General features: G+C 43.7%; 1 protein-coding gene across 14 annotated transcripts in view; it reads right to left on the bottom strand.

The window, feature by feature from the left end:
* Positions 1-25319, bottom strand: part of caska (calcium/calmodulin-dependent serine protein kinase a) — a 215243-nt gene extending 189924 nt beyond the window's left edge. For 9 of the 14 annotated variants that reach the window (XM_049593363.1, XM_049593358.1, XM_049593356.1 and 6 more), the window contains exon 1: positions 24493-25318. In XM_049593363.1, coding sequence (XP_049449320.1) covers positions 24493-24551 — 59 coding nt within the window. In that variant the 5' untranslated portion in view covers positions 24552-25318. Of the gene's footprint in view, positions 1-24492 lie in introns of all 14 variants that reach the window. The other 5 variants (XM_049593362.1, XM_049593359.1, XM_049593355.1 and 2 more) reach the window with 2 other exon arrangements.
* Between the last annotated feature and the right edge of the window lie 2070 nt (positions 25320-27389).

Raw genomic sequence — 27389 nt, forward strand, 5'->3', positions numbered from 1 at the left:
GATGGGAAATAATCTCAAAAGGAATCCAGTTGTAGCCTTGCAAAAAGTGACTCTGCAAGATCCCCCATCTTTGCAAAATCTTAAACTCACATTGTCTTTAGATGTGAGGGGGTGTCAGAGTTTAGTCTTTTAAAAGTCTTCTGGTGTATAGTGGGCACAAGGCGCAACGCTGCATTTAATTAGGAAACAAAGAACAAGCTGAACCAAAAGTTTAATATAATGAATGGCAGCATTTGGGCTTTTCAGAGAAGAAATGACAGCTGGATAAGACCTATCAGTTTTTATAAAACTGCACTGAAGTACAGCGTGAACAATTGTCGGCATCACTAACCTGTTTGACAAGAAGGTTGGGGACAACCCTGCAGGCGTGGGCCATTATATCTTTGGAGACAAGATTTATTTTCATGGATTACGCCCTCACAGTTCACTTGAAACTGTTACAATTTAAGGAACTATACAGACGTGAGCGCCAAGGTACAAATTACAAAGCCTGTAGTTTTTCAGTGGCAGGCAGATCCCCTCACTTCAAAAAGACTGTACCGTGTATTTTACAGTTCTGTTCTCAGTATTCTTCAAAACCCAGAAGACAAAGAGAGCAGCTGCGACTCCTCTTACAGGGTATATTCCCACACACTCTGGCAGGTGATCCAAAGCAAAAATCAGTCGTAACGCTTCAGCCATTCTCAACCGAAGTCGCCCAGGGCACAAGCTTGTGTGATTGTGCCTTACTTGCCCTCCTCCTCCTCCTCCCCTTCCTCCTCCTCCTTCCATCAATGAGTCATTCTTTAAGAGTGCACCTGATCTCAACTCGTCCTCTCATCACTCCCGCTCATCCAGCCCCAGCAGCAAACAGCCAGGAGGTGAATCCACAGATTGGAGGAGAGGAGGGTAAATATTTGAGAGGGTGAGTGTGTATGGGTCAATACAGCCAAGTCTCTGAATCTATCATATCTCCAGCAGACTGCTGACTGTGTGGGCACGAACCCATCCATACCAGACGAAATGAACAAACAAGCAGTGTTTTAACACCATTAGCTCCTCACAAACTGCACGCCAGTCAGGGAGAAGGTGAAACGACCGTGATAACTGGGTGTTTTTGACACTGAGTCAAGCTGCTGCTGCTCATGTGCACGTCCTTAGTTGACAGGTGGGATATTTTCGAGCATATTTCCTCGCCGCACACGCACCGACACAGAACATATGCAGTCGAAGGCTGTCAGCTCCCCGTGGTGCTGCAGATGGCAGGGCAGTGAAGGCCAGAAAGTGACAGTGGTACCGTTCTTCCATTCATTCTCTGCCCTGTTGCTACCGCTACAGAGACTTCATCTGACTCGTCTACAAAGAACAAACACAGCCATTGACGCTCAAGTAATGACAGCTTCATTTAAGCCACTGACAGATTGGAAAAGAGAACAAATGTGAGCAGAGACAATGTACAAGGCCACGAGTAGGAGTGACACAAAAGAGTCAGAGAGCCCACAGTGTGTGGAGTGTGTGTGCCTGCGTAGGTCAGAACACGCGTAGAAACATCACGTGGCTCCTCGTGACATGAGAGTGTCATTTTCTGATTTTAACATCGTAGGAAGTCGAGCCGAGAAGAGATTGTTAGGGTAAAAGTAACACTGGATATTTGAGAATTTAAAAAAATCAGATCAGATTGCTGGCTGTGCAGAGTGCAACAATCTACAGTTTAAAGAAAAAACTGTCAATGTTTACTGGTAGACAAAATATTTAATAGCTTCTTTGCATATGACATCACACACTGGTGTGCTGTCCAGATAGAGAGCAGGCAACTGGAAGCAAAGACAACAACACTGCACAAATGCACATGATTTGTGCTGCCTGAAGCTGATCCAATCGTTCATACTGGGTAAAAAACAAGGGCCAGTTTAAGTCCCAAAATAAAATAACTAGTCCATACCCATTGAAAAAAAATGCAACACAAGAAACAATATTAATAAATCATAAACAGCATCAAATTTAATCAAAGAGTAACTCACTAAGGATCGGAGCAGGTAGTCGATGTCAACTTCATGTTTTGATTAACTGGTTTTTGATATTTAAAGTTCAACACTCAGCCGGAGTCCACCTGACAGGTTTTTGCATTTGAATCTACAAGTGTTTCTCTATTTTTCTTTTTGTCATTTCACAGTTGTGCCATTCATCCAATCCGACCTTTACAGGCTCCGCAGCATGTTTCTGTGGATGAGATGAAAACAAGGAACGCGTAAAACTAAATCACTGCGATTACACTAGAAATGCACGAGTTGTTTTGTGACCTCGCTGCACATTTAGCCAGCTGGGAGATTTACTGAAATAATAAAGCGCAATACTAGTATTTTATTTACACTACATTTAATGCACTCGTAAATAAGACCAACGTTGTAAGCAAGAGTTGAGGGAGAGCCGAGAGATTGAGGGAGTGGAGGAGATAAAGAGGGAATTGAAGTGGTAAATGTGCATTGTACTGTGAGATTGTGGCAGCTTGAAGTAAGACAATGTGGTTTTCCACCCAGCTCGCCACAGCGACTCTCGCACTGTGCCTCTGTCACCGAGCCCCAGTTGCACTTACAATGGGGCTGGGACACAGAGCATGTGTCACCCATCTGTCAGACAATATGTCAACACAGCCATAATACCCCGGCTAAATGTGGCTGCGGCCCGTTAAGGCCCTCCGCATCGATGCTCCTCCAAATATTCACTGCCTCCTAACCTAATCTCTGCGCCGTCTTACTCCGCCTGCATCTCCTCCACATCCATTCATTTCTCTTGTTTTGCATCTTTTCCAATCAGTTCATTTTCATCTGTGGGTGGTGCCATATGCAGACACTGACTGCTCAACATCCTCCAAAATATACACTCATCAGTCTGAAATGTCTGCATCATTACAAAGACTGATTTTAAGGTGAGATACTCCCCCCTCTCCCCGCCATGCATGTGCATGCACAGGCCAGCCAATGCAAACCTACCTCTGCACCACACACTGCATCTCCTCTGCAGCCGCTATCAATGATTTAGACCCGGTTGTAAGCTACAGCACAGACACAGGCTTTGAAATAAATAATTTAACGGGTGCAGGTTGACGTCCAGGTCTGTCAAAATACGTGACTGCTGTGTGTTTGACCTGTTATATATCTGCACAGCACCGTGAGATAATCACAAACCAGACTCAAGGACAAAAAGGACAGACAGTTACTGGGTTACCGTGTGTGTGTGTGTGTGTGTGTGTGTGTGTGTGTGTGTGTAAGTCTCAAATGAACTTACACAGCACCTACACAGCCATTTTACTAATCAATATGAAGCATTGTTTGGGAGGCAGGCGGGCTGGAGTGTGATCAGTGTTTATCACAATAAACAATAATGAGAGACTGAATGAAATCCATGAAATGCTTCTGTTCCTCTTTTCACCAGAGGCCACCAATCACCACACATCACACTCATCTGAGTGCACACACAGCAGAGCACATACAGTATAACACGAACAGGTAGAAACATGAGTCCAGGTCTAAACAATGCAAACAAAAGTAAATGCTGCGTTTTTCTGTCGGGAGTTGGAACAGTTGGATGAAGACTGTAGCCACTGACATCCTGACAGCGATAATGAAAAATACAAAGACTAAAAACTAGTAGAGTGCACATCTCTGTAAGGCATGCCTGTGGGCAGTAGTGGAATGAAGGGGAGAAAATATGCAGGTATATTATTACCAAGGTGTAACCAGAGGAGACAGACCTTGGATACAGTGTCCAATAAAACCCCCTCCCTACCTCACTCTCATGTCCCAAACAAAAAAAACCATAATTCTCTCTCAATTGTCCCTCCAGGCTCCCTTACAGCCAAGATAGTAGCAACATTAACAAAAGCAGGGATTTATTGATCTTGTATTGTCCCTAACTTTAGTGGAACATATATTTGGTATCAAATAAATCTACAGATGCTCCAGTTCGAACTGAGATCAGACTTTTCCATGGATGTCAGTTTCTGAGTCATGACAAAAGCTAAAATGCGGCCTGCAACAGATGAGGTAAGGCTTGTTTTTAGCAGAGTCAATCCCTGAAAAAAAAAGCCTTTTGCAGTGTGATTTTGTTGATGACTTGTGACTCGTGTATGGAAAAATGACAGCGATTGGGTGTGTTTAAGTGTTTCAGTCTGTCCAATAATTGTAAACGGTCATTGGGTGCGTCAGGCTGGAGAAATTTTCACAGTAATGTGACCAAAGATATTTAAGACCATTGAATCTCAATTTAAAATAATTTAAGACTTGTTAAAGCCTTATATCAAGAAAGGATTTTTAAGGACTTGTAGACCTGTGTTTCAGTCCGCTAGATATATTTTGCTGCAATAAAAATGAGTGAAGTGAGATTAACAGACTGAAAACTTTATCTTGTGAGACAAAATTGATGTTTTCTTTTGGGGACATAATTTGCAGTTGAAAAAAGGTCTTAAATCACAATATCTCAATATATTTATCAAAATAGTCTGCACACTGCAACAGTTTTAAATCGCAATAATATTGTATCATGACTTAAGTATTGTGATAAAATCATATCATGGGGCGTATGGTGAGTCTCACCACTAATATTTACATGCACAAATTATTCCAGGTTTTTCTGCTTAATTCGAAAAAGACCATATTCCTAGTAAGCTGTTTATGTGGCTAATAAAAATATATATTCCACTAATACTCTCTAAGTCGAATGGCTAGAGCCTCTTGACATTGTGCTTCTTTGCATCAAAGTTTTCCACAGCCTCTTTTTCATTCCTTCAACCACCTTCTATGAAAGGTCGCTGCTCAGTAACAGTACATATCCAAAAGCTTGTTGATATCCAGGTTTTTATGAATAATGTTTCAAAGTAGGTGTGTTTCTTCATCCGACCAGAAATGTGGGTTTTTCTTTTGAGAATGCATCTCTTCACCAGCCTTCAAACTGTTGGCGAGTTGGATTGTGTGTAACGTCTCCATGATAACGCACAGAGCCAGCTGTAAAAAGGTAAAAGACCATGTCTCACAAACTGTGGTAGAAACCCCAGTTGAGACACGTATTACAAATGGACCTTTTACATGACTAAATAATACTAATAAAAGCTGAATAATATCGGCATAACTCACTGTTGTGCCATACAAGGATTTATAACAAAGGCCTACACTTTATCCATAAACTTTTGGGCCTACATGTAACAATCAAAGCCTGAGACCACATGTTGGCGCCCAAAAGAACAAAGGAATCAGTCAACCCCCTTTCTCTGTGTGAATCAGCTGATTCAACCCCAACACAGCACCCCAGCTGACCAGCAGAGGCCCCCTGAAATACACAGCTCCCATTGGGTGAAATCCGCCACGGCCAACCCCGCACCGGTGACGTCACGCCGGGGTATATCATCACAGAGCGTACCTGAGGGAAACGCTTCTGGCTGTGATCCTCATAGCTAATAGAAGTACCCGCAACTGTTCCTAAAGCTTAGCAACTCGTCCCATGTGGCGAACGCTTTAGAAAGAGTTATTACTGTGCACAGTTAGACGCGTTTTAGGCCTACGGATTTCCCTCGCTGGTCGAGCTGATCTCCTCTCTTCTCCCTCACTCTGTGCGCCGAGGAACACAGAATAGCCCGGTACGAGACCACGGATTGACCCTCTCACCCGGATGCCCGCGGATGCGAAGTTTGGTAGATAACAAGGACTGCCTGCTTCAAGAAGAAGGACAAGGACCCCTTCTTTCCCAGTGATTCCCGCTACGAGCCGGAATTAACTCGCCTCGCCAGAGACTTGCCCCTCGCCGAGGACCCGTTAGCCGCTGTGAGCCGCTAACCACTTCACCTCTGCCGTAACAAAGGGCGCGCGAGAGCGGCCGACACATCACTCCACCTTCTGCAACAGTAAGAGGCTTTAGCTCTGGGCAGATAGTAGTTAGTGTGTGTTTTCTTTTTAAGTTTGTAAGGGCTTGTTGATACGGACCGCCGCGTCCGATTTTGGCTGCATTGATATTGTAAAAATATTGCCTGTGTTGCTGCTGTCTGTTATTCTCCTGCCCGTTTGTGTCTGCTTGTAATACGCAGTGATCTGACCTCGTCGGACCGCTATTGTGTCGCCCCGCACGCGGGATTGATCAGTACTTCGGCTGTGTTGGTTCAATGTCCAGATTCACGCCGCTCACCAGCTGAGCCGAGCGCGTCTCTGCGTAACACAGACGGGTTACTGCAACTCAATACCGCCTGCGTGACCACACTTCTGAGTGTTTCCCTTTTTCTCTTCCTCTCTTCCACTAACCTACACTTGGAGCCGAGCAATTCGAACTTCCCTCTCTACCGGCTCCCCTCCTTTTTGAGTCGCGTGCTTTCTTGGCGAGCCGCCATTGCGTGACGTAGCTTGCTGCGTCACAGCCGCCATCTTGCTACGCTCACACGCCTCTCTCTCCCTCACACACCCACTCGCTCAGACATACATACACATACACACACACACACACACACACACACACATCCTCGCTCACTCACCCACTTTCTCACACACACACACACACACACACCCTTCTTGATGCTTGCTGGTTGATTCGGTAATGTTTTATAGTTGATAGGGTTTATAGAGCAATGTTGATGTTGGTTGTAAATTAATGTCATCAGTGTGAATAAACCCTGTTATACTGCAAAGAGAAGTTGCTTTGGTTTTTCATTGTATACTGTGATGAAGCTGGTTGACAAAGTCAGTGCCTGAGCTCCACTCCTTCCTGTTCATCTTATAGTTGCTGATATCTCCCTAGAATTAGCTTCCTAAGTGAACACTCTTGAGACTGAATTTACGTCTGATCATTGGTCCGGTTTTCCCGGTGGTGCCCCGCTGTAAGCTAATTCGATTATTATGCTTATGTAATAATTAATTAATTATTAATTAATTAATCAAATATTTTAATAATCCATAATTAATATTAATAATTATGAATTATTGCCAATGATCATATTTAGCTCCTCCTCTTCCCAACACTCACATTGCTCTAAATTCGGCCTAATTCGGGAAATCCAAATTCAACATGCTGTTTACATGGCCCGTATTAAATGCAGAATATCTATATATTTGGAATAATAGGGGCGTATTAGTGTGCATGTAAATGTACTTAATGATGGTATAAAACAGAGCAGTCATAAACAGGTTTTTCAAAAATTGCGAAATGAATCGCCACAACCACAAGAAGTCCCTGAGCATCCAGTCATAAAAGTGCATACACAATATTAGGCTGATGGGTCCAGTAGTTTGTGAGATAAGTTGCAGACAAACACACACTCACACATATCACCAAACACATGATCCCTTGCTGCCTTACATCCGGTGAAAATAAAAATTTGACAATTACCAACCAGACTGATGAATCTTCAGCTCAACACAGTCCTTGATCACACACACACACACACACACACACACACACACACACACACATCCCTGAGCAGAGGTATCAAAGCAAGGTAGTAGTGTGTGTTGCCCTCCAATTAACAGGCAATAAGTTTTAATGGGCTAGTACCTTGTTAGAGGCTGGAAGTTTTTATAGGTTAGTAAACAACTAGCTCGCACATTAGCAGACTACAAAATCTGGAGGCTAACAGCAGTTAACAGATAGATGATTTTATAAAGCTCCCTATATGAGCTTTACAAATGCCTTCTAGTGTTGATATAGGGATTCTACTTACTTGTTAAATGATTTAAGATGTCCAAGTTGTGTTTTTTAGCCCTAATCCCAATCCTCATACCAACGAGTGGGAGTCTTCAGATTCAAAATCTGATTCTTTATTAACTTATTATATTTTGAATGGATTTTACTAAATAATACATCCACACGGAGCACATTTAGTCTACAAGAAGCTTACGTTAAACCCAGAGCAAAAACACACAGGATAAAAAATGGATCTGGCTTTGTTTAGCCAACAGAGATCCATTAAAAAATGCCTGGATCGGCCTGATTCCAATCCCACGGATCGCCTCAGGACATCTGTACTGTACGGTGCAGCCCTCTGATGCCTTATTCATAATTCAGCAATCCAGTCATTTAGCGGCTACCCTCATTTAGGTAATTTATAGTCATAGTCCATAACCAAGATCTCTAAATCCTGCAGCTAAAAACTATAGAAGCACCATGGACGCTGATTAGAAAAACATTTCTACAGCAAAGAAAACCTGAGGATAATCCAGACCACACATGCAGCACTCGACCACATAACAGAGTGAGTGCTGTACCTCCAGCTGTCTCGCCACACTTACACAGTAAATATACATTTGTTCTTAATTGACCTGCCTCATTAAATAGAGGTTAATTACATAAAAGCGTGTTTTGCCCACACCCATCAGCGAGAGTGAGACAGAAAGCATGTGGGAGCAGAAACGGGCTGATCTTTCACTTACTTGGATAATGAGAAATCAGTGAGTGCTGAGAAGGAGCTCTATAGAAACAGCTTTAGAAAACTGGCTGAATAGAGTGATAAAAATATCATCTATTACAGCAACATACCTGCAGGCCTTCACGCCTGCTGTCATTAACAATGGGCCTGCCACTGTGAGAAAGAGGCCCTGCGGCAGGAAACCGTCCCACTTCTTTTCACATTACAGAACTCAATGTGCATTTTAAAATAACTACTGTTCGACAATTTTCAACAATTACGCCTGGTGCTCCTCAAGGATCCATCCTAGATCCATTTTTTTTACTCTGCTCAGTTATGTGACCACTTGGTGCTCTCTGCAGATAGCGTTCAATTTTAATATTGTACCAAGTGCCATGTTATGCTCTCTAATTCTGCTCCTTGAGCTTTATGAATCATCAAGCTTTCCACTTGATTTTAAAAACTGGTTGTATTCCTGTTTTTCTGCTACTGTTGGAATTTTTATGTTGGACAAGCGATTAATATTGTACTGAAAATACTTTCTCAGTCCTCAACAGTTCAAGGTTCTGTGTGCAACATTCAGAACATTAAAGCAAACAGCTATCTGCTATGTAAAGATATAGTGGAGAACATATCCAGTATACTAGTCCACACTCCTTATTTGGTTCAGACAGGGACCTGAACTGGCGACCCTGTGGTTCCCAACCAAAGTCCCTTTGGACTGAGCTACTGCCGCCTAACAAAATGAAGTCAGACTACCTCTCCCTGGACTGTAATCATTGTTTCTGATTCTGATTCGTTGTGGTAGACGGTCTGGCTGGGCATGCATGTGGATCTCTGTGTGTATCCCACTGGCTAGGTTCACTGATCTTTTGCTAACCCCGCCCCTTTGTAAAAGTGAACCAACACATTACTGGCGATCCAAACTGATGACAATGACTAACAAAAACCAAAATTGGAATCAGCCATCCAAACACTCTGCAAATCGGAAATCGGTATGGCCCCAAAAAATTGTAATCGGCGCAAGTCAAAACGTAGCATACATTCAGTAGCTAGCTAACTAACTAACTAACCCTTCACTGTTCAGGGTTTTACTTTGGTTTTAGAACGGGGACCAAACGTATATCTCCTTCCATCCTCTCCAGGTATCATTCATACACGACATGCCCCCCGGCACAGCATTTAGCTGAAGGAACTATGATACGACTGCACGAGAGTCTATGGAGCACAGCAGTGTTGTTGTCGGATCCTTGTTGGAGCTGACCGATGCTGTGATTGGCCAGTCTGTGCTTGAGAGGTGGGACTTAGCAACGGGTCTATTGCCACTGTTCTGAACTACCTCCATACAGCGGGTACGGAGGGTTATCACTGATAATGGCAACAGCATCATCACAGAAGTGTAGCTCCCACCCTCTGGTCTTAGCTCTGTCAGCACTGTTCACGCTGTTTGCACCGTTAGCTGCTAGCCGTTGGTTCAGCCACCTCCATGTTGAGAACAGGCTTGAGCGCTATCAGTATAGGGTAACAAGAAATCCTGACGGTATGATTTTCAAAACCATGAAAAGCCCAGACGCCTCTCTCTAATACAGAGATGCACGTTCCACCAGAGGTCAGTCTTGAATAGGGACTGGCATGAGTATTCGAGTACTCCTTTGGACATCAGTATTCGTTGCTACCCCTCCTATATGAGAAAACATCTGTTTACCATGAGGCTACACAAATACTATCATCTACGTTATACCCCAGTAAGATGTCAGGAAGGTATAAAGGTATGAAAAAACAGACACCGCCCCAACTCACATCAGGATTGAGGGCAAAGAAAATTCCAGAAAACCCCTACTTCAAGGCACTCACTCTTACATCCAGCACAGTATTCTGCATTGAGACTAGCACCTGACAACCCTCTCAGACCTTATTAACTCACAGAAACCCGCACGCACTCTGAATTCTTGTGATTCTAGTTACATCCCAAACAAAGCAAAGACTCACAACAGACCTCTTCTCACTGCCCTGCAACATCTAACCTCCCTCAGCCTTATACGCTCGCCCAGCAACTGTTTCACCTTTAACGTCTCCGCATGATAAGGCGCTTTAAATAAACTATAACTTGACCTGAATTATGCATCAGGTTTTTAGCTATGACCTGAAACAGGGTTAGCTTTATTGAAATATACACAACAGACCGCAATGACGGTTTAGTGCAGTGAAAACAGATGAGATCACGGCAAAGCCTCTCAACATCTGCAAACCATCTTTAGCACAGGAGCGTTAAGCTTTCTCTGAACAAACAGGTCTGACTGTCACATTCTCAACATTAAGCCCAATCTTTTGTCTGATACAGGTACATTCACTTCTCATTTGCTTGTTGCACGCAGGCAGAGAATGAGTTTCAGAAAGAAAACCCAGCCCCAGTAACCAACTTCTGATGCTCTGCGTGGGCTGACAGTCTGAACGATGTCCTCGACATTTCTGCTGCTATAAAACTCCCAAAAGCTATTTTTTAAGGTTTGAAAGGGAAATGTCTTTTCCCCGTGTGTTTCATGGTGGGTGTTGTTTTTCCAGGAGGCCCCAGCTGTAACCCAGGTGACACTGTGTGCCTTGGCATGCAGCATGGAAATTGGTTTAGATTGAAGAGGCCCCAGTTGACAGAAGGACAAAGAAAATAAACTGGAAACAAGAGAAAGGAGTAAAAAATAGCACTAAAATGTCATTGGCTGCATCAGCGACTTTTGGCAACTTAATTCCCGACTCAGGCAAACCAAAAACCTCCAGTCGCTAAAAAATAGACCAGTCATTTCAGTCAGCAATGATATCATATTTATCCATAAGAGCCAAAGCAGCTCAAACACAAACCTGCTGCAAGTGTTGAGTGTATGCTGAGGATGACTTCGCATCATCGTCTCTCTGACTGTGTTTCTGTGTGTTATGAACCTACAGTTGAAACTCATTATACACACATGACATCTCTGTGGGAGGGCACTCAGACACACACACACAAGGTGAGGTGGAAAATAACGCATAAATAATGTATTAATAAAAAAGATACTGTATCATCTTGTTAGCGAACAGAAACCTGCTGTGACCACAAACTCTGATCCTGAGTCTCTCTGAGACGTGCGCCCACATATAAAGCAGTGAATAAACCGTGTGTGCATGAGTGTGTGTGTGTGTGTGTGTGTGTGTGTGTGTAGTGTCTGCTATGCTTCAGTGCTCAGGGCAGGTACGGGGGACAACAAACATCATGGGGCCTCTCCTGACTAGAATATCGTTGCTTTAATCAGCCTATCAGCCTCATGCTCCACTTTGTTTTTTACTTTCCAAAATTTTTAATCAATCATCTGAAAACAAATCAAAAATTCTGATAATCTATCTATCATCTATCAAAATGATAATCTGAATCATGCAAACCTCTTTCTGATTAAAAACAATGCTCAGATTTTTCAGTGTTTCCCCTTGGTTGACTGCTCTGGGGCGGCAGATGGGCCACTAACACACCAAATTCCAGTCTTAAACTTAACACTTAAAAGTTTCTTTAAAGGTCCAGTGTGTAGGATTTAGGGGGATTTATTGACAGAAATAGAATACAATATTCAAAACTATGTTGTCATCGTGTGAAATGAAGAATCCTGTCTTTCTTGCCTTAGAGTGACCCCTTTATATCCACATACAGAGTGGGTCCTCTTCCATGAGTTGCCATGTTGTTTCTACAGTAGCCCAGAGTGAAAAAATCAAACACTGACTCTAAACAGGACCTTTCGCATTTTCACATCCACCACTGCAGTTCTCCTACGCCCATGACACTCCTGTGGACCAAATCTGGCCCCTAATCAGTAAAAGATTGCAATAAAAGCCTAAAATTGAGCTTCATTTATCCAAAAAGCTGCCAAAGGAGGATCCCCTGGACCTCATGTCCTCAAATCCTACAATCAACCCTGGGTACACCTGACCTGCGTGGGCCTGAAGCAACTAGATTTGCCTCTTGGCAAAGATGAGTGAAGATGGTACAATTCAAAAGTTTGAAAACAAGGAATTCATTTTTTTGTACATACCGATAATTGCCATTAATGTTTGATTATTAACTGGTCACTGTCATTTTGCATCCCTGTCCTACACACCTGTCACACAGGAAGAACCTTAGCTGGTTGTAATCTGCAGCCTCACTGCTAGATGCCACTGAACCCTGCACACTAGATCTTAAGAGTTTCCTTAAATATTTACTGCTATTTTTCCAAGTATTTATCAGTTACTATTAGAAATCCACATGAGCCACTCTTCACATTACCATAAATTGGATCCAATGCAGCAAGAAAATATTTGACTTTTGAGTAAAGGTGTTAGTTTCACCACAATACAGTATCATATAGATTTTCTGGACAATGATATGATATTTGTTGGTACTACAAAGTGCCACCATACGAGTTAAGTTCGATTCAGGCTGCTAGCAGTGTTTAATGCAGCGGTTCCCAACTGGTGGGTCATGGGTCCACTCTGAATGGACAGCAAGTGACTTGCAAATGTGTCAAGTTTAGGGATAGACCAATATGGATTTTTTAGGGCCGATGCCGATACCGATTTTTTTCCATCACCCTTAGCCAATGACCGATTATGGACTGCCGATTTTCTTGAGCCGATATTTGGGGCCGATATTGTTTTTGCTCCCTCAATTTACATCAAAAAAATGACACAATGATAACAAATATTACAGGTCTCAAGTTTAAAATAAGAAACATTTATTGAACAGTATAAAATACTAAAACAAGATGGAAAGTTGAGGTAGAATAGTTAGAATATTATTATTATTATTATTATTATTATTATTATTATTATTATTATTATACATTCAAATAAAAAAAGAGTTCAGTGCTCTTAAATCTTCCAGTAATGTCTTTATAAATAAACAAATATTTAAGCTGAAGCATAAATAAAACAACTACTGTACACAGTAGGATTCGCTGCATGTGCGCTGCAGGGTCTTCCGGCAACACAGAGCTGCCCGTGGATGCCTGTCTGTAAATCATGCCAGGGAAACATAAATCTGCAAGCCAATGCCGATACAAGTAAAAAAAAAACTCAAATATCAGTCCGATATATCGGCCGGCTGATGTATTGGTCTATCCTTAGTCAAGTTTATAAAAACACACTTTATTTTTAAGTACAGTCAATTTCCAGCACAAAGCAAATACTTTCAAGTGCTATTTCCTGCTGTAGAGTGACTGACTAACAGACAGCTACTTGACAGAGACAGCAAACTAGCTCGACGACATGGCCAAACACAGTGCATTACACCGTGTGGAACTCGAACTAATGACTAAGGAGAAATCTGGAGCCCGTGTTTAGGAAGGAGGTACCCTTGGATGGAAATAGTGACCCAGACTTGCCAAGGGAAATTCAAACTACATGCGTATCTTAAAGATGACAGTACGCGGGGCGTCGGTGACTTGGTGGATAGAGCAGGCGCCCCATGTACAAGGCTGTTGCCGCAGGGGCCCAGGTTTGACTCTAGCCTGTGGCCATTTCCTGCACGTCACTCCCTCTCTCTCTCTCTCCCCCTTTCACACTTGTCTGTCCTGTCGATTAAAGGCTAAAATGGCCAAAAAAATATCTGGGGGGATGACAGTACGTATTGATTCACTTTGCATCGATGCCACTGGATCACTGACCACAGACTCAATATATTGACTCCGGTCAATAATCAGCATCTTGCTCTTGATATTTCCTGGTGGTGAAGCACATCAGGAGCAAACACCAGGAGTTGAGCTTTCACTAAAACAAAATTGTGACTAGTGTGATTTCTTACGAGATCAAAGATCATCCAGCACCAGATAACAGTATCTGTTATATCATGCTTTATGAGAGATAGATCAGTAACAGTTACTTACTTGAGATGTTTCGGCACACAGCCTTCATCGGGGTATTTTACATAATGGTAAACAGCACAGTCTTTTATGAACACCACAAAAAGCTGAGTCTCTACTAAATATGCAATTAAGAGTAGATACATAACTGGCTAACCACACAGGAACAGAATAAAGAGACAGAGTAAATATAAAAATACTATTAAATAACAACAAAAGAGCTGTTTTTGTAAATACAAAATACTCACAACAGTTAAAACCCTTTCAGATGCAAACCTCTGAGAGTATAAACTCAGACTGCCTCTTTCTCTTTCCTGTGTAAATTATCTGGAATGTCTCAAGCTTTTGCAGCCAAGCAAATTAAGTAACTGTAGACAGCAAGTTCAGTTTCCTGATGAGGACTGTTTCCAGACAGCGCACGCTGTCACTTGTAATGTGCTCCAACAGCCCAGATCTAGTAGAAACTTTAGAGGTTTTTCACACCAAATTCGGTCCATACCAGAGAGACGAGCCCGTAGAAAAGTTATCTGTGATGAGGCTCTGTGGGTCAGTGTCCTGGAGGAAGCTGCTGTTACACAGATAACTGAAATACTTAGCCTGCATAGCCAATCTGACAACAATGAGACAGATTGTATCTTCCTCCGCATCATCTGGAGAACATGACTGATTACTCCATTAGCAAAAAGGTCAGGTGTCACATATGCTTTTTCCTTCCCTCAATGCGAACATGAAGTGGAAATGAAGAAAGCGAGGAGAGGTCCCTGGATAACAGCTCTGATTACGCTGCTCTTCCTGCAGCGCTGCCTTGCATACACAACAGCCTCAGGAGGTGGAAATCACATCTACACTTGGTTTAAAATGAAACAGTGACTGGCAGTCTCTATAAATATCTTAAGGACTGTGTGTTTGCTGGAGGAGCCGCAGATCGCTACACAGCTAGAGGCCATAGACACATCACTTCAGTGGAGGACATCAGACAGTCGTAACTTCCACCTTGATACTGGCCAGTTCAACAATTTGTCTTGGTCAAACACTCGCAATGAACACATGACATCATGCATGTGAACTGTAATCACTTAGTTACAGCCTGGGGTTTGCAATGTGCATCACGGTACCGTAAAATGCAACAGCTTCACATTTCCTGATGCAAGTATTTACATACTTAACTATCAGTAAGGTGAACTGCTTGAGTGCACAAACAACCTATCATATTACAGAAATTATGCTACGGTATTCCTAGGTAATCAAATGGCAGCCATTTAGGCACAGTCAGCATGAGTTTCAGCTCATTGTTTTTTAAGGCTGTACTGCATAGTTCAGGCTTCATTTGTAACATTGATGTCTGAGTTTTTAAGCCCAGTTCAGACCAAAGATTTGCGACGAAACAAGTTGAAACAGGCAACTAATTGCAACACGCCGTTCTGCAACATTCTAGAAACCTGCCAGTTCACAGGAAGTGACCACCATGAGACGGTGTATCATCTCTAGTCAACAGCTCTCTGTACTTCTGATCTGTAACGTTGACAGGAAGTGACCACCATGAGACGGTGTATCATCTCTAGTCAACAAATCTCTGTACTTCTGATCTGTAACGTTGACAGGAAGTGACCACCATGAGACGGTGTATCATCTCTAGTCAACAACTCTCTGTACTTCTGATCTGTAACGTCGACAGGAAGTGACCACCATGAGACGGCGTATCATCTCTAGTCAACAACTCTCTGTACTTCTGATTTGTAACGTTGACAGGAAGTGACCACCATAAGACGGCGTATCATCTCTAGTCAACAACTCTCTGTGCTTCTGATCTGTAAGGATGACAGGAAGTGACCACCATGAGACGATGTATCATCACTCAAACATATCGTTGTGAATCTTTGGTCTGGACAATCAGATGCTTCAGCTGATTTCCCCCTTTGCATGTCCATCCATCCTGTTGCAGTTATTAACATTAAAAAATATATATTTGTTCATACATGATTCTCTTAACTATCTTTCCTAAAGCAGAAAATAGTGCAGCTGAATGCTTAGCAAGCAGAATAACTTTTGCTATCTTCCACTCCTGTGGACAAACACGTTTTTACTCTCATTAATAATGTTAACAGTTGTTTGCACAGTTGCAGATAAATACAGAGTCATTTTTAAAATTAGATTCCAGTTGTGGTTGTGTAGCCTATGTGTAGTACTGTTTCCAAGTCATGTGAGACCCACACATTTCCATTATCATTCTTCTTCAGTCCATATTTGTTGGTGTTTAGCCCTTCAAACTACATTTTCACTGCAGTCAAAAAACTGTTGCACAAGGGGCACACACCTGTATGAACAGGACAGTCTAGCAGCAATCTAGCGGCACAGTGTATTACGCTGTATTTTTTTCATTAAAGACAGCTGATTTATTTTTATTTTTTTAAAGTGAATCTATTTATTCAAACTGAGGTTTTTGTTTGAGGATTTTTGTTATGGGAGGTGACATCATAAAATATATGACAGCGGACATTTAAAGCTTCATCTGAAAACCCCAGGAGAAGCTCTGGTGTAAATAAAATAAAAGGTAGGACTTGATTGTTTATTTTTCACGCCCACAACTCTGCTGCTGCTCAGCTAGTGTTCAAAGGCTTTTACAGCTTTTTCTCTGAGAATGACACTGTGAGAGTGAGCCACAACAGTAAACAGCTGACATACAGGTAGAGACTCGCTGCTCAACATAGTGGAGCACTTCGCAGCAGAGACTGATATTTTCCTCGGGAGCTGGTGGAGACCAAAAACAGAGCTACAAGAGAGATTACTGGATTGACATTCACGAGGACTCCAAATTAATGATCATGTTTCTCTGTAACTGCTGGATGCGTAAATAAGCAACTGTTTACTGTTTACATATCAACTGAAAAGATACGTCAATGTTTTGGTCACGACTTGTTTCCGCTGCCCCCAAGTGGCCAAAATAATGAGTTATTGCAGCTTTAAACACGCCACATGATACTGCTTTGGAATCTAAATTCTGACACAAGCAGGGAAGAGATCCACTTCAGAGGGAATTTTAAATCCTGACAGCTCAAAAGCCACAACAACCATGAATGTAAACAGAAGGAGAGGGTGCTTCAGCAGGTAGCTGTTGTGTGACTTGAACAGAGCCTGTTGGCTAAACGAAGCTTTTTCTCTTACCGCTGCACATAGAGAGCTGCTGCGGCCTGCTGGGGGTGTTTTCTCCAGCTTGATGAGGGTGGATAAATATTTTAGTGGTTGAGTGTGAGATCTCTCTGCTATATCATCTATGTGTAATTGTGCGTGCAGGGAACCAGCCTCTCAGCAGATTTTCTCCTGCAAACCCCAACAGAGAGGCCAAGATCGTCTAATACGAGCTGCCTGCACACAATTATGCACATGGTGTGAAAGACGGCCCTGGAGACAACTCCACGAGTGCATTCCCTCGAGGCCATGGACCCCATTCAGTCACATCCACATTGTTGACGCATTATGACTTTGAAAACTTGCAGTTCTTAATTGGATATAGGCTGAGTACCTACTTTAGACTCCCAATTAAAATGGATTTATTAGGATGGAGCTAAAGAGAACTTGTTAGAGGAGGAACATCCTGGCCATCCCTGCCAAGCGGTTATCTCAACCACTTAAAAGGGACAGAAAATACCACTTGGCAGATGCTGTTATTCAAATTGACCCCCAGTGTAATATCTTTTTCTGGGAGACGAGCCTCTGCAGCGAGCACACAACTGCTGTTAAGTTGAGTGCCGGGCAGGCTGCCTTTTAAAACACACTCAGGTCTGACAATGTAAACAAATCAGTGTTTAACCTACTGACCCACAGCCCGAGGGTCTGCTGCTGCCGTGGCCTCGGTGGCTTATTTGTAGAAAACCTCTGGCCGATTCATCAGTGCACAGACAACCTGAGCCCTGTGGCTAACTCTGTCAGAGACATGGCTCCTGTAGTGTAGCTGCCTGTCCTGATGTAGGTCAGTGTTTCACACATTGTGCTGAGGACGAGTGTCTGCAAACGCCTACACATAAATACACACAACCTGAGCAGAGCCTTCAGCCATTTTTACACTTTTTAGATGGTGCTACAGCGTCGCTACTAAGTCCCTTCTTTATGCCTCCTTTGCATTTTTACACACAACCAAACAACAGCCACATCATTCTGCTCCAGTGTGTGATTATAGACTGTATCCGGGAAGCAAAAGAGGTGTGATGGGCCTGACATGCAACACAACAGTGTCGGCCTCCAGTGTGACATAAAACATTTGCGTCAGCAGCATTTTCTAAACAATAGCAAAACATGACAATAACAATCATGTACTGTCTCTGCTATCCCATCCTCTGCGCGAAGGGTAAGGTGATCCCGAATCTCTTGTTGTGCCAATTTGCGGACAATTACTGCCGCTGTTCTTCTTTGAGTTAGCCGCTAACTGCTAACAGCTAACAGCTACTTTTTAAATCTCCCACAGTCGGTTGCACACATAACACGGCATTAAAATGTCACACCTGTCCTGCCCAGGATCCTGTCCTGTTTATAAAGACACCATTTCAGCACTGTTACGACCTCCCATGGCGGGTTAAAGGCGAGACAACTCTGTCCCCTCATTACGCCATCGGATCTTATACAGCATTACAATGCAGCATAATGGCGCAATAATCCCACCTTGAAAATGCACTGTAAAGGGGGCTAAGGAGATCTCGCTATAGGGCCGCTACGAGGATCCTTCTTTATATCTTCTTTGCCAAAGGCGACAGCGCCATTATTCCAATCAAAAGAGCCGTGACGGTCATCATATGTAACTCAACAACGTCGGCCCCTAGTGTGATTTAAAACATATGCATCAGCAGCACTTTCTAGACCACAACAATGGTAAAACATGGCAATAATAATCAGTTACAGCCCCTGTTGCATGGCAGCTGATCTCGTCCTCTGCTGGGAAGGTAAGGAGCTCCTGAATCTCATTGTTTTCCCAATTTGCGGACATTTAAAGTGGCTGTTCTTCTTCTTTGAGTTAGCCGCTAACAGCTGCTTTTTAAATCTTCCGCAGTAGGTGGCACACATGTCGTCAAAATGTTACACCTGACCTGACGCCTGTCCTGTTTATACAGACACTGTTTCTGCGCTGTTACTACTTCCCTGGCGGATTAAAGGTGAGATGAGATTGTACGTTATATACAGAACAGCAAGGTGACGCAACAATGGGATAATCCCACCCTGAACAGACGGTGTAAAACTGGCTTTTAAAACACATAATTAACAAAACTGGCGGGTTGCACCTTGGCACAGGAAAGCACTCTACTCTTCCTGAGGGAAAGGAAGAGGACGAGGGAGACACACACTTACAAACCTCCCTCATTATTACCATAATTTCCTCCACAGCAAGCTGAAAAAGGCAGCGGTGGAACAGTGAACTAGTATTTCACTCCCCGTGGATTACAGAGTGATGTCACTTCACTCCATGAGGTGAATGGGACACATACATAGTAGACAGAGCTACGCCTCGGGCTTATATTCCCTGTCACCTCCTGGAAAGGGACACACAGGACCACACAATTGCAAGAGCTGACACATGCACTAAATACACACACGTTAACACACACCTCCTTGGGCCCAAAGTTATAATGACATTCAGGCTTTGTTCAGCACCCCCCAGTGTCCTCCCAGGCCATGAGGTATGCAAATGGTGGGTAATTCATTTTATTCACAGAGGAGCAGATCAGCTCTGCAGCCATGTATGTTTTAGTACAATATCCACTATTAAATCCACAGTGAGTCCAAATATTCAGGACAGGTAGGCCATTGATCCATTCAGCTAATATTCACTCTAGTTTTTTGGCTCCATTAGAGGAGATGACGCTCTGAATAAACTCTCAATGGCCTGTGACTGTAGCAGTAGTGGCCCCTTTTACACTACCTGTTCAAGGCGGGAATATTGCACTGCTATGCCGTCTCGCCATCCTGTATATAAGGTACAATCTGGGAAAGAGGGTACACAGCGTCTCACCTTTAAGCCGCCACAGGATGTAGTAATAGCTGGCAGGATGGAAGCATGTGCAGCACGGGTATGACCTTTTGACAACATGTAATGCATGCAACCCACTGCAGGAGGTTTAAAAAGTAGCTGTTAGCAGTTAGCGGTAAACTAAAAGAGGAACAACAGTAGCCAAAAATGTCCTCAAATTGGGTAAACAATGAGACCCAGGAGCTCCTTACCTTTCGAGCAGAGGACGAGATCAGCCGCCACATAACTGAAACAGTAAACCGGGTCCCCACATAATTTCATGGACAAATTTTCCAAACTTTTCCATGACTTTTCTCGCCCCACTTGCACAACATTTTTCAAATATATCAGATTCAAACTCTATCAAATATAATTTTACAGGAAGGAGACAAACCCAGGGGAAAATGTGGGAACGTAAATGATGGTAAACAAAATGCCACACATCGACAAATATTAGCTACGAGCTACGTTACTTCAACAGCTACAGAAAATTAATCTGGTGTAATGTTACATTACATGGACGGTTATCCACAGGAGATTAGTGTATCTATTTCATTATACCCAACAAAATTCCATGACTTTTCCCAAACTTTCACACGTTGTACCCCTTTTTACACAGAAATGGCGCAACACGGCTGCTATGAAGTCCCTTCTTTATGCCTCCTTTGCATTTTTACACACAACCAAACAACGGCAGCATCGTTCTGCTCCAGTGTGTGATTATAGACCGCATCCTAGAAGCAAAAGAGGCGTGATGGAAGTGACAGTGTCTGTGTCAATACTGGTGTGACATAAAACATACCTGTAAGCAGCATTTCATAAACAATAACAATCATTAACTGTCGTAGTTATATGGTGACTGATCTTGTCGTCTGCTCGGAGGGTAAGGAACTCCAGAATCTCATTGTTTATCCAATTTGCTGACATTTTTGGCTACTGTTATTCCTCTTTGAGTTTACCGCTAACTACTCTCTCCCGCAGTGGGTTGCACACATAACACATCATCAAAACATCACACCCGACCTGCCCATGGTCCCGTTTGGACTTTCAGTGCTTTTGATTAATTCCATGACTTTTTCAGGCCTGGAAAATGTGATTGTGAAATTCAATGACTTTTTCAGGTTTCCAAGACTATGGGAACCCTGGGGAAATTATTGTTATTGCCATGTTTTGCCGCTGTTATTGTTATAAAGCACTGCTGAGGCGTATGTTATACCTCCCACCAGACACTGTTATGTTACATCACACCCGTCACACCTCTTCGGAATCTGCGATGCCAGTGTTGTGTTTCCCCACCTGTAAATGCATAGCACCGCACTTGGTGGTCAGGGTTCGTGTCAGGTTTAGGTGAAGGGGAAACACATATCAACAATGATACAGGCTTCGACACAACACCTGCACACAGTCTATAATCACACACTGGTGCCGCTGTTGTTTGATTCTGTGTAAAAATGCAAAGAAGGCATAAAACAGGGACTTCATAGCAGCTCTATAGCGTAATCTGTGTAAAAAGGGCTCCTGACATCATAACCAAACCCTGGATACCGTGCAGTTTTCATCTAATGCACCGAAATTAGCATTTGCTGTTGTCGCCAAGTATTAACTGCAGCACAATTTGGAGCTGCAAAGAAAAACAAAAACAAACAACATCTTTCTTGCTGTCCATTTCTTTATGCACAGCGCTGTGTTACATCCCCTACTGTGAGAAACACAGGCACACACGCACACTTTTTTTTCTGAGGATGAACTAGAAAAGAGCGTGTCCCGAAGGCACAGAATGTCTCTTAATGTGTGAGTCAAACTAATGGACTGCTTCCCTCTACTGTGCCCCTGACCTCTCCTGCTCCCTCACTCATCCCATATCCCATGCAACCTCCCTTTCCCTCTCTCATCCTCCATCCCAGATTTACTCTCCTTGTTGTTGTCTTCTTGGTCTCTGGTTACTTTCTCCCACCCCCATCCTCGTGCCTTTGTGCCTGAGGACGCAGCAGCAAACCGGGCAGGATCAATCTGACAGCAAGACAGATGTACACAACACACTCACGTGGGTGACAGGCAAGCCTTTGTCTGAGGTCACTGCTCTAAAAATACAAGCACAGGGCTAAAATCTTGTTTATGCACCGTCAACTGATGCATGAGCATAAATATGGACACAACTGCAGGGTGGATCCTGCTTTCCATAGAGCCACACACCTAAATCCAAGGGACACACACAGAGCAGGGATCACAACACTGCTTTCCAAGCACAGTTCAGGATGACCTATATATGGATCTGTGTACACACACGCACACTCACGCCCATGCACGATGCAGGGCGTTGGGCTTTTAAAGTAATGCCTTTCCTGACTGCGGTGTTGTCATTTGCCTCCCTGCGGTTAATCCAGTCTCTTTTAGGATCAAAACCCACAATTGGTGCTTCAGTGCAGTCTTAAAAAGAAAGCTGTGGCTGCAGCAGCTCTCTACACAGAGAGCAGCAGGTCGGCTGATAAAAGGCCGCTCTCCTCTTCTGCAAACTGTAAATCACAGACAGTCTGTCCGATGCAATGTGTGAGGCTGTGATTCAAAAAAACTAAGACCAATTGTGTGTGTGGCTGAGTCAAAGCTTTAAAAGGTGGTCCTCCTGTCCCACAACAACCTCGCCTGAGCACATATTTAAAATGCTGATCATTGTATTTTTACATTATACATGAAAGCACATGGCTAACGGAGCACGAGGATTCCTTTGAGACTGTGCTTGTGTGAGTGAGAGGGAGAGAAAGAGAAACTGATTGTGACTGTGTGGGATAGAAACGAGCAGACACACTGTTTTCAGGCTTGCCTAAACATGTACTGTGCGGCGCAGGTCTTATCACCCTGTCAAACAGTCAACCATCTCTGTGACACCGCAGAAGTCCCGTAACCAGTCAGCCTGCTATGACTGACTGACTGCGTCTGTCAGGCCTGCCAAGCTCCTGATTCACATGGAGCTTCTGTTTGTAACGCCCAATGAAGTGCTTCATTCAAGACCAGCAGCTTGGATGACACAGTCGGTTATTCATGCAGCGGTCAAAGCAGAAACAGTTTTCCCTCAAACAGATCTTCTCCACTCATTCAACTGTCTCGCCCAGATATCAAAACAAAGTGACTGTCTCCCGTCAGCGTCTACAGCCTCTCCTCTTCCCCCGTTACTTTACAGGAGCCGTGCGATATGAAGCTGGAAAGTCCCAGGTGTGGTGCAAGTACTGCAGCCAAACACTGGGTATAAAGACCAGAGAGGCTGGGTCACCAGAAATAAAACACTGGCGCCGTACGGACACATCTTTCTGTTTCTCTTTTTAACCGGTTTGGGTTGTTATTCATCTCAGGGGCAGCATGGGAACATCTACTTTCACACACTGAGGCTGTCACAACACTCTACCTGGCTGCAATAGAGTATAATTACACGGATAAATGTTAATGATACACCCAAGCTTTGTTACCTCCCATACTTCTAAAGAAAGATTATAAAAGGGAGGTAATTGTGGCAACCACGGTATAAATCATGTGTCACAACCGGAAACAAGAAGTATTACTCTGAGGGGAGTTCTGCTAGTTTTTGTTTTATGAGTGCTATTTATGTAGGATGAAATGCACATTTTATAGACAGATGTTTGCAGTATAGCTACTCGCTTCATGATGGGGTTAATGCATGCTGTTATTCTGCATCCTAGACTCCTCCAGGCAAAATCCCCAGTGCTATCCTCTTACCCTCGCAGTCAATATCACTCCCAAGTAGCCTGGATGAGACCTCAAGTCACTAACGATGACCAGATGTGCAGCGTGCATGACTCATGATGGCTCTGGTGCCCTGCCCTTTAATCTCTGCAGCAAGTTGCCAACTGCCACTAGGTCAAAGCACAAGCAATGCATGTCTGAGCACACACACACACACACACACACCGTGCAGGAGCCTGATAAAAATGCTGCCACGGTGAAATAGGAGCTCATCTTCCTGTTGGAATAAAGCAATAAAACCGGGAATGCAACAACTGTTATCACGTCCATGAAGAGGCGAGAATGCATGTGTGTGTAATTGTAGTGGGACAGGCCTAATGTGGTGTTAAAGAGGTCACTATATGTTTAATTATGATGACCACACACACATATCACCACGCTTTATGGAGGCGTGCGTGCACGTCTGAGTGTGTGCGTGCATCCCGCGCGCGTGCCATACCCTGAGGATATTATGAGGAGCTAATTGGAAAGCCCCGGTGACCGACGCTTTACCGTAAAACCACACTGAAATAATAAAGCAGCGATGCAACACTTACTTGCCAATGACCTCGCAGAGCTCGTACACATCTTCAAAGAGAATGTCGTCGTCCGCCATAGTCCGACCCCGGCTGGGGAAAAATTATCCCCAAAAAATATGCGTCCCAAAACCTGATGGTGCTCCTGCACGAGGCGGGGAGGGGAGGAGGGGGACCGGAGGCCACGGGCAGCTGACCGTTTGACAGAAATAACTAACGCAACACGGCCGGTTCAGCAGCAGCAGGGCAGTCGGTAAAGAGTTCCCAAGAAAGGTTTCTAAATTCCAGTTGTTGCCTCCTCCGTCGACCCCCCGCCCCCCCAAAAAACGCTGCGTCGCTGTGGGTGAACGGCACAGGGGGAGCTCAGTAATCCAGTTTGGGAGTCCACCGGTTCGGCCCCGCCTTTCCCACGGCTTCCCGGTATCTCAAAAAGCAAACCATACGTGGCTGTCAAACAAACATTATAGTAAACTACTCTGCCGGTGTGTGTGTGTGTGCTGCTGCCCGTTAACCGCCCCCGAGTTAACGCTGAGCTCAGAGAGGAGGAAATGCCCGGTGGACTGTGTGCATCAGGCTCACGGCACCGGTCCAGGTGGGTTACAGTGATCTCCACTCCCCGGGTTACTCTTTCGTGTTTTCAGGGATGCACACACACGCGCGCACACACAGTCCGTGGGTAACTGACGGTTCAAGTCCTCAGCGTCCGGATTCAACACCCCCACTCTCCGTGTCTTCCTCCGCGGCTCCGTTAACACTTTCCAGCCGTGGGTTGGTGTGTTTTTCTCCCCTCCGCCGCTGCTGCTGCCCGTGAGCCTGCCTGGACCGACGTTCAGCTCCGCGGAGCTTCCAGAAAACCAGGCTCCTCCCACACGGGGGTTATGAAACTGTTCCGCTGTCCTCCATCTTGGCGCCGAGCCGTTACCCAGGGTTCTCCTTTGAGGCCTATAGGCTTTGAGCCAACATGGCGGCGCGGCGGCGCCATAAAGGCTTCTCAAAAACCGCAGTTTCCTTCAATGGATAGACATGAAGTGGAGTTCCCACCCGGAAGCGAGAGGGAGTATGAATGAAGTATGTCCATAAATCTTTAACAAGTACCTGATTTAACTGGAGAAGTTGTCGCCAAAGTCCTCTGTGATTTATCCAGATTTTAATGGTGAATTATATCACATATGCACAGAGCCAACCAGCTGACACAATCAGTCCATTAACCAATTGGTCCACTGACAGAAAATAAATCGTCAAACTATTTTGATAACTGTTTAATCATTCCAGTAATTTTTTAAACAGAAATGCCAATCAGCTGGCTCCAGCTTTCCAAGATTACCTGACTGTAAACTGAATATCTCTGGACAGTTAGTTGAGCAAAACAAGACATTTGACACAGTTATCCAAGGCTCCTCTTTATTTTCTGTTTTCTTATTGACCAAACAACTAATCACATAACCAAGAAAGTAATTGCCAGATTAATCAACTCTTTTAAAATCGCTAATTGCAGCAATTTAAGAACATGGCTGGCCGGCTTACTGTCTGAGCCTACTGGGACCCAATGTTGAGCAGCAAAGGAACAGCAAAGAGATGGAAAAAAAAAAAACCACAGAGGGCACAAAACGACTACAAAGAGACACAAAGCGACAGAGAGACACAAAATGACTACAAAGAGACTCAGAACAACCACAAGGAGGCACATGGTGACTACAAAGAGACACAAATTGACCACAAAGAGACTCAAAATTACCACAAAGGGAAACAAAATGACTACAAAAAGACACAAAACAATCCCAACAACCACAAAGATACACAACATTACTACTAGGAGACACAAAACAACCACAAAGAGTCACAAAACGACCACAAGGAGACACAACACGACTACAGAGAGATTCAAAACAACCACAAAGAGACACACAATTACTACAAAGCAACACACAACAAGAAGGAGACCCAAAACAACCACAAAGAGACCCAAAACAACCACAAGGAGACACAAATTATTATAAAACAACAGAAAACAACCACAAGTAGACACAAAACAACCACAAAGAGACACAAAACAACCACAAAGAGATATACAATGACAACAAAGGGACACAAAACAACCACGAAGAGACCCAAAACAACCACAAAGAGACACACAATGACTACAAAGAGACACACAACAAGAAGGAGACCCAAAACAACCACAAAGAGACCCAAAATGGAGGAGACACAAGGAGACACAAAATGATTACAAGGAGACACAAATTATTATAAAACTACAGAAAACAACCACAAGGAGACACAAAACAACCACAAAGAGACATACGATGACAACAAAGGGACCCAAAACAACCACAAGGAAACACAACATGACTACAAAGAGACACACAACGACAGCAAAGGGACCCAAAATGACTACAAAGAGATTCAAAACAACCACAAAGAGACGCACAATGACTACAAGAAGACACAAAATGACTACAAAGAGACAAACAACAAGAAGGAGACCCAAAACAACCACAAAGAGACCCCAAAACAACCACAAGGAGACACAAAACAACCACAAAGAGACAAACAATAACAACAAAGGGACACAAAACAACCACAAGGAGACACAAATTATTATAAAATGACACAAAACAACCACAAAGAGATAAACAATAACAACAAAGGGACACAAAACAACCACAAGGAGACACAACATGACTACAAAGAGACACAAAATGACTACAAAGAGATTCAAAACAACCACAAAGAGATGCATAATGACCACAGAGGGACACAAAGAGACACACAACAAGAAGGAGACCCCAAACAACCACAAGGAGACACAAACTGATCACAAAGAGACACAAAACCACCACAAAGATTGTGCGGCCTGCTCCTACGTAGGAGAGGTGGTGAGGGCCTTTGCATATCTGAGCCCAGGGGCCCACTGTCTC

This window comes from Epinephelus fuscoguttatus, linkage group LG13, assembly GCF_011397635.1.
Source record: "Epinephelus fuscoguttatus linkage group LG13, E.fuscoguttatus.final_Chr_v1".
In the NCBI taxonomy this organism is placed as follows: domain Eukaryota; kingdom Metazoa; phylum Chordata; class Actinopteri; order Perciformes; family Serranidae; genus Epinephelus; species Epinephelus fuscoguttatus.